General features: G+C 35.4%; 1 protein-coding gene across 1 annotated transcript in view; it reads left to right on the top strand.

Moving 5' to 3' along the window:
• The first annotated feature begins 767 nt into the window (after positions 1-767).
• Positions 768-9,483, top strand: part of LOC132702850 (uncharacterized) — a 71,079-nt gene continuing 62,363 nt past the window's right edge. Inside the window, exon 1 of the mRNA XM_060671685.1 lies at positions 768-999. Coding sequence (XP_060527668.1) covers positions 903-999 — 97 coding nt within the window. The 5' untranslated portion in view covers positions 768-902. The remainder of the gene's footprint in view (positions 1,000-9,483) is intronic.

The following is a 9,483-nucleotide window of genomic DNA, read 5'->3' as shown; positions in this document are numbered from 1 at the left end:
AAATTGTAATCGACGAACTTTGTAATTGCGTGTGTGTGATCTTGAAGGCCTGCTTCTCTCAATCTTCCTCCGGCTATTTTTGAACTGAACTCATGTTCAGTAAGTCATATTTGAGATGAGTAGTTGCTCTTGCACCCTTGTCAAAAGTCAAAACATTTCAAAACAAATGAATAATCAGCTTACTATCACCACATACAAGTTTACAGCGATAATTTCAAATGATTTTGAAATATTACCAATTAAAAAAATATTACATAATTTTGTAACAAAAGTTTTTCAATTATGCTTCAACATGTTATTTTCTGCAGCAAAGTAATCTTTTTACAATACTTCTCGATTCCTTCTGTGTCGGTTTTTGCTGAGTCGAACTTACTGCCGTTTCGCCAATCATCATGTTGGCTTCTTCAGAGCTTGACAGTTTCAGACAAGAAAAGTATTACAGTTGCCTGTGGAAGTTTCTTAGAAAAATCAAAGGAATCTTGTTTGCTATTCGTATCAGTAGTTGGAATATTTTAATTTTCCTTTCCTGCACCAAATAGATCTAATAGTACCTAAACACATAGACAATTTGTATTTATTTGCAAAACCGGAAACGGAACCTTAGGTCGTAGCATCATTAGTCCGGAACACCCCCAATTCATAAGCCGCCGTCTGACCTTGAAGCGCAGTCAGAATCCGGACTCCGGGCGCGAACCCACCCGTGTCGCTAGATGGCGTGGCGTGCTTTCGAGCGAATCTGCTGGTGGTGGCAAAGCAAGGTTTTATAAGTCCGAAGAACATTCTCCGGTCGCGGTAGTAGAACGCGGCGTAAAAATAGGGCCAGCTGCGCTATAGGAGACAGTCCGCTCTTTCCTTGAAATTGCAAAAATTACGCGTTCGTACTCTGAAGGAAGTCCGTGAGGATGTGGTCGTTCCGGTGCCCTATGGCGGCGACCTTTGCCTGTATAGTGGTATGTTTAGTGCCCGTTGGATCTATCAAAATCGGCGGTAGCAGAAAAGGTGAGTTTCGTGACACGAGAGTTTAAAGGATTTTAACCGCCACCCTACGAGGATTGTTTGTGACTTTTGTGAACCAAGCAGTGCTTCGGTAGAGGAACTCAACGGATAAAACGGATTTTTTAAATGCGGAGGTCTTCATTTATATTGCTACATTCACTTGTTTTTTTTTTATGCAAATCGGATTAATTGCGAAAAAAATGTACAATTAATATATGAATTTAACTAGGGCATTATTTATTTGTTTTTTGTAATTTTAATGATGAAATACATTAATTTTCATTTTAATTTGCAAGTGAGTCTTAAATCCGGATTTTAAAAATAGCACAAAATGATAGCTCGCTTGGATAAGCAAGAAGTAACAAGCAAAATAAGAATTTAAACTATAGAAGAATTTTAATTCTGGACACACAAAATAAATACCACCTATTTTGTCCCTTACAAGGGCAAATATTAAATTATCCACCTTTCGCAGTTGACACGTTATAGTTGTTCTTATATTTAAATAAATTTTATGTTTAACTGCTTCAAATGGGTTAAATAAACACTCTACAAGATCTTTATTCATTGCAAGAAATATAATTTTTTAAATAAAATGAAAATGCTACCAAAAACCTAATATTCATCAAGTTTCACTACATTTTCAATTCATTAATTCATTTTATGTTGAAACCTGGCCGAAAAGCTTTATTATGCTTTTTAATACATCTAAATCAAATCTAAGTCAACATCGACCGATAAAAAATGTTTTTAAAACACCCTCAAACGACATATTTCCAAAATCCAAAAACACGTAATTTATGTGCCAAAGATTGACCGCAAACATCGGAAAATAGGTTAATTCTTGAAACCCAAAATTTTAATTTAATGTTTTAGAAAATAACGGATCATAACAGAAAAATTCTGCTAACGGATCCACATCGTGAAACTGGTTTGAAATCGATCAAAATTCATCTCGCCTCGATCAATGTCATTCTTGAACTTGCGCTCACATTAAGAAAAGAATCGTTATGAAAATTTATTCTAATTGTTTCAGTATTATAGAAAATAACGGACCATAACAGAAAAATTTCGCTAATGGATCCATATCGCAAAACTGGTTTGAAATCCGTGCGATCAAAATTCATCTCGTCTCGATCAATGTCATTCTTGAACTTGCTCTCACTTAAATTAAAATAAACGCCATTAGGGAACGAATTGTTCTGGAAGTTTATTTTTTCATGCCTGGCTTTTTACGATGAAAAAAGACAAAAGAAACGAGCAATTCTTTGATAATTTTAATGATACCTTTTCATTATGCTAAATGGAAACTTCTATTAGGTAGTGATAACGTTACTGCAATTCAGATCGTTATAATTTGGTATTGCCGTCCGACGGGGTTTAAACAACATGTTTTTTTTTAACTTGCAATTAGGCGTGACATGTGATCCATCAATTGTTATTTATTCTGCAAAAAGAAGTAGAAACAAAAAACAAAGTATGTTTACTCGATAGATAAACTGTTATAAGAACTAGGTACAATGTTGTCTGCAATACTGAGCAGTCAAGATTAACAACCAATGTGTCGAAAATATAACTACTACATACCACAACTTTTTAATTATTAACAGTAATTGAAATGAAAATTGTTGGTGACTTGAATGCAAGGTCTAGAAGGAAACGTTTAAAGACAACAAAGCTGACAATCCCGGATATTCCCTTATGGAGCCTTTAGTATAATAATAAACGTATTTTTAACGCCTACTTTTCTGATAGATGAAGGCCATATTATATTCCAATATTATATATTTTTTCATATTTTGCGTTCCATTATTCCATCTAGAGTAAAACGATGATATATTTAATAACATCTCCGAGCCTGTTTGCTCTGGATTCAAGGCGGGAGCCTCCTCTTTTCCTACATCACTACCTCCCGCGATACAACATTGAAATTTAAGCAAAGAAAATCCTTGTATAATATAATAACTTCCAAATGGTTATTAAAACCGGGAATAATGAGAACCATATTAATGTTCAGTAGTTTAGCAACGCGAAGATATAATAGGAAAATTAAAAATTACATTCCGAAAGATGATCAAAAACAGGAGGAAAACAGAGTAAATTAAAAACAAACTGCACCTACATTCATAATGTTACTGTTTGCAAAATGGGTTGATAATCACTACAACATAATAATAATTGCTAACTAATTAGTTCCTACTATTAGTACCTTTCGAATCATTGTTTTAGTAACAATGATGCAAAAGTTCGAAATATGTATTTAAAAAACGAAAGACAGTAAATTTGCTTCAATTTATCGCTTTAAAAGTATGTTTGCTAGTTGTTTATGCAGTTTTCTGTTTTTTTAAATATTACCTTTAATATTTAAGGGCTGGGACAGCAGTTATAAGTTTCGGCCTCTTATCGTGACACAGTTAGTAGTTGCTAATGTTGCTTTGTTGATAAAAAGTAGTCATTTCATGTTAATGGCAGTGCAGCCACAATCCACAACAATGTAGGCGTAAGTTATGAACCAAGGGTTCTAGCCGGTAACGATCAACTCTATTTAGATCAAAAATCATTGTTTATTTGTTTCTCCTTACAGTTCAGCGTCATTTTGCCTATTTGTTGGAAAACGCGCATCCAGAGGGGAAACGTTCAGTTGCACAAAAGCGCACTATCATCATTTCCGTTTAATCCTTTTCCCGCAATTACAATTTATTACCTCCGTACGATTGCAACAACGCCATATCAGATTAATGACCCGGCTGCGTTGTGTAACTTACTAACCCCCTTTTCAAAACCAGATCTGGAAATTCGTCTCCTGTGTCTCAAATTGTTTATTCAAAAGGCAAAATTGATTAGTTCTGTTACAGTGTAATGGTCGGTCTAGCGATGAAAGTGAATTTTGCTCTTATTTTATATAACCTTAACTATGGAACTGTATTCCGTTACGACGGAGCATTTTTGCGTTGTCTACCTGAGACCGTCTGTATTCCGTTTACGGTTAAATGATTTTAACAGTAAATTGAAATTTCACACCGATGTAAAATCCGTTCCATTGATATTCGCAATGGCGGCAATTTCGTACGAACTTTTTGCCTGGGAATAATTCTAACGATAACATTTATATCAATTGTGATGGTACTGGATTAAAATATTGGTTGCGTCTTGTCTTTTGACAGACCCACCCTCAAAAAGTGATTACGACCTTCATACTTGTTACTAGACACATCCAACAACCCATAACTTATTTGCTGATTTTCCCGTTATTTAGCGTCGAAATCATTAGATGAAAAACATTGTGACAAAAGTGCACAAAAAAGAAGCTCTAAAAGAATCCTGGTTATTTACAAAAACGCCATTACTCTCGATAAAGATAGAGTTAACAACGATTGAAAGAAAAAACCTAAAACAGTGAACAATACATGAAAACAAGGAAAATATATGATATATTTCAAAGCATACTTTTGATAAACTAAAAATGAAGCTAGAACAATATAATTTATTAGCCGTGCCATTTTCTATAGAATTATTTGCAAAATGGTATTTACATACATGGGCAGAATATTTTGAAAACTGGTTTCGAAATTATCTTTTAAACAATAGTCAGGACAACAGTCTCATAATGATCAGCGCAAGTTAAGACAGCCGCCTGCACCAAATTCATCAAGTACAAACACTGAAATTTAAGAATATTTCTTACAAAATTACATTTAGTTTTAATCGAGTTACAAGAAAGGGCAACTTTTGAAAGTCTTAAATTCATATGATATCAACAGTTAACGTACATGTGATAGTTTAGATGAAAAGAGGGGGCATGCTGCTTTACGTTTTCATCTACGTTAATGTATATTCAGCCCACAGAACATTTGTGGCACTAAATGGGATCAAATGTAAGAGCATAAAATGTTACTCCTATTTTAAATCTGAGTATAATAAATTTAATTAATAATGTAATTAATAACACACCTGTTAAGGGCCGGGATTTTACACTACCGTCTGACTGATCAGGTGTTTTATTACTGTCAGCAGGGTATTTGGATAATCGCAGACAAAAACCAAAAAAATATACTTTGAGACAAACTATATCTATAACCGAAACGCAAAAAGAAGCCGTGTTTACTTTTACTTACTTTTGCAAATTAATTGTCCTTTTATTGTTTTTATATTGATCTCTAACGCGGATGATTAAATAAATATAATAACAAATATGTTGCATTATTAAACGCAGAGATATTAATTCTTTCTCGCCTGGATTCAAACATTAACCATCATTTGAAACACACCATACAGCTTAACCGCATGACTAGAAAGTTCTGCTTCAAACCTAACTTCTTTCAGCTTTAACTTTACTTTGCATGCATTCTGTATTTATTTCAACATATGTCCAAAATATTGACCTATAGATTCTTGACAGTTTTAATTATTCCTTCCTCCTTCTGCAAAACTTTCAAAGTTTTTGACACTATCACTCTTATCCCAATGGCACCATCTTCCAAAAGCTTCGAACTTATTCCCCAATATGATTGTATTAATATGATTTGGAAAGCGTGCATTCTTCGATTCAGTCATACAACAGAGTTTTAGCAATAGCACCAATAAGATAGGAAATACTAAAGTTTATGTAATGTAGCAGACACGGTGATCTAAAATTGATTAACTCTAATACCAACAGCTGCATCTAACAAGGTTACCACATGAAGTACACACACAATGTACGTTATAATAATAACAATCGCTAAAATTGACAATACATGCATGGAAGATATAGAAACTTCCGTCGACGTTTTTGAAGTTCACTAGAAATTCATCCAAGCTAACAATCAATAGTTTCGTATACGACATGTTACAATCAAGCGTAACTACTCAAGCTGAACAATAAAATCGCCATATGGAACGACCTAACCGAACAAACTAAATCAAAAGTCAAGTTGGTATCAAGTGTATAATTTGTTTTTAAGTTTGAAGAGCGATGCCACCATCATGAGTACGTAACCTACAAATTGGCATAGGGTTTTATTCGGTAAAACTTTGAAACCTTTGTTTCTTTACATAGAGAATTATTGTTAATTAGCACATGCCATATAACCTGCGGCAACGTCTTGCCAATCTACATATCACGAACATATCTACCTAATCCTGTTGTGATCAGGTACTAGCGTGTTGATAACGAACTTGATTAGTAACGTAAATTAATTGACACAGAATGCGATCGCCAGGTTCATTAAAGGGGCTTAAAAATATTGTTACAAAACAATTCATTAGCCTACGGTCACCTACGCGTGGCAGAAACAAATGATAGCTGCCTGAGCCAACGGAAATAACATTAAGGTTGCCTAATATCTTCGCCGTCGAAGGTTGTAACAAATACCTTGCAAACTTTCAGTCTACATCTCGGTTTACATAGAGGATTATGATAAAGCTCGGATTATTTTTTTCGAGTTGTTCGTTTATTTATTAGAACGGAATCATCGAAGAGCATCGAAAAACGGTTTTTTCAGCAGGGATGTGTCGCTACCATCTATGGTAAACAGCTGATAAATATAATTATCTGTCCGTAGTTTTTTAGCCTAACCTGCGTCGATGATAACACGCCTCTGCTGAAGAGCTATAATGAGCATCTTCCAGGTCCTATAGAACATGTAGAACATGCAGAGAGAGCATTTAACTGGGATTTAAACTAAACATCTCGAAGATCAAAGTAATGATTACCTATAGATAGAACTGGTGAAGAAGAAATCCATAGTCGTTGTGAGTTAGCTAGAATGGACATGAGGAAGTTGACAACAATATGGCAATAGATCAAGAAAAGGTTGATATACTCGTTTACATTCCCCTGTCACATGTTACATACCACGTGGACAAGACACTGAGTTATTGGGTCAGTTATGACAAAGGTAGATGTTATAAAACCACTTATAGTGCAAGGCATACTCGAAGGAAAACGATCGACCAGTTGCTCCCTGAGTAGATCAAAACTGACCAGTTGACAGGAACAAGACACCACCAAATTTCCATTGAGGATTTGAAACAATCATAGTAATAATGAAAGCAACGGAATCGCAAGTGACACTGAGTTTATTTGGTATTAGATTTATGGAATTTGTTTCAAACTAGCAATCCAAAATCTTGTTAAGTTCGACTATATTGTGTTCTTTTGATGTCGGCGTTCTGCCAACAACACCATTTAAAGTAAATATTTCATTGAATGAGTATTTTAGTCCTCTGTTTACTTATTTACTGCCATGTGACCTCACAAAGGTTTCGGTCACAGGGATAAATTAACCAGATTAATGTAATCGCTTATTGATAATCACAAGTTAATAATGACCTTACTATTTTTCTCGCTCTCAAATAACAGAGTAAATCATCTGTCTCAATTAAGGGAAACTGTACCTTCTGATAGTACCAAAGATAAAATTGAGCAAAACTTAAAATTTACAATGTTTCGACTGGACGGATTTTAGACAATTGACTTTGGTTGGAAAGAGGCAAACACCGTCAACATTTTTACCATCTTTACCTTAGAAATAAGTCAAGGTTTCTCTACAGATTCTGTTTGATGTTTTACACACGCGTCAGATATATGGAAACTAAGTTGCCGACATAACCTCGCCGCGCCATAATGAGACCTCCAAACTAGAAGATGAGCAGTAAGTTATCCAGACTAATTAGACCAACCAAAGACTCCCGCCAAGGCTGCTGCTTATCTCCAACACAATAAAGACCGGCAGAATAAATAAGCCGGTATGTGCCTGGATATAGATTCGTCGATGATCTAATCCCCGTCGCGGGTGACTCAAATGACATCGACTATATGATGCAGAAACTATCTGAGGCATATAATGAAGCCGGTAAAAAATCAATTTTAGCGAAACCTGTAACAGACTTGGCTCTTAGGTGGTTTACGAACTTTTAAGGCAAGGCTCAATATAGATTACAATAGTTTATTTATTTTAGATTTTTAATATTCCCTGAGTAATCGGTTACATAATATAAATGTCTGCCAGGGGAGTCTCCCCAGTACAAATAAATGTCGACGGGCAAGTAGTCGAAGCAAATAATGTAGACAATTCCATTCAAAAACAACGCCGTGTCGAGTGTGTGCGGTCTTTTTTGAAACTGTGTGGGTCGGAACCGAAGCCTATGATAGAAACTATTGTGACGGGAAATGAAACTATAGTTATCTATTATGACCCTCTATCGAAAAAAGAATCAATGGAGTGGCGTCGTAAGGGTGAAACACCTCCAAGACAATTCAGAGTCTGCCAGTCAACAAAAAAGGTGATGGCCACTATCTTTTGGGATTGTGAAGGAATTCTTTTGATAGATTTTAAAGAAACTAATACCATTGTCAATGTTAAATATTACGCAACATTATTACATAAACTGCAAGACTGCATACGTGTAAAACGTCGAGGAAAACTGACCAGAGGCGTGCGTCTTTTGCACGATAATGCACCTGTCCATGCTGCTGGTGTTGCACAAGCTGCCATTATAGAGTTTGAAGTTAGAAGTTGAGTTAAAATAGGCTGTTTTAGCTCATTTTGCAGACAAATCAAAAGAATATTTTTTTAAAGGGATTGAGTTGTTAATAAAGAGATGTAATAAGTGTATTGAAAAATAATAAAACATTGTTACTTTACTTTGTTTCTTTCATATTCAGAACGGGAAATTTTGGCGCTGCCCTCCTACAAACAAAAATATCAGAAGAGACGGACACTTAAATGGTACGGACATATTATATAAGATTTTAAATTGGCAACCGCCATATAGAAGAAAAAGACCTCCAGAAGAATGGATAAAACAAAACCAAATCTTGAGACGGCATACCAAACCGGCACCTTGCATTGTAACGCTTCCAATTAATTTATCAAAGAAACTTCCACAAATCATCTGGATTCCTTCTGCGTCAGTTGTTGATGAATCGCACTGTTGGCTTCTTTAGAACTTAACTTAGCTGCAGGGTGATTGTCGAACAAAAAATCACGTAAGAATAATTTTTCACGCAATTTTCGGTTTCCCAACTGTTTCAATTAAAGTGATTGACACTTTATTATTGACACGATATCTTATACACCGAGACCATTGCGGCGGGTATAATTATTACAAAGCAACAATCTCGATCTGATACGTTTTACTCTCGATTAGCATGCGATAAAAATGCGTTTCGAAGTGTCGTTGCGCGCTTTGAACATGCAACGTTTCCCCTCTCGGATCAAAGGCCACGTAACTGATCCAATATTATATTATGGAAATGTTATACTTTTATTGCCATATTTAGAGTGTGACAAGAGAAAAGTGAAACCGCATAGTACACGTCCCTCAAGGTCGTTGAGTTGTTTTTATTATGCGTTTTTTTTCGTAAACTATACGCAAAGTTCGCGTGACAATTACCCGCTAGGAGTCGCCACCGAACTAAAGCACGTAACACACTATGCGTGCGGTTGCCGCAGGTCTAGTTTATGAGAATACCCAATTGGTAAAAATAGCAAATCTAAAAGG

Source organism: Cylas formicarius, unplaced genomic scaffold (genome assembly GCF_029955315.1).
Source record: "Cylas formicarius isolate icCylForm1 unplaced genomic scaffold, icCylForm1.1 PGA_scaffold_6__28_contigs__length_40554024, whole genome shotgun sequence".
Classification (NCBI taxonomy): Eukaryota; Metazoa; Arthropoda; class Insecta; order Coleoptera; family Brentidae; genus Cylas; species Cylas formicarius.
Note: the sequence above shows the minus strand (reverse complement) of the source record. Positions and strands in the feature narration are given on the sequence as shown.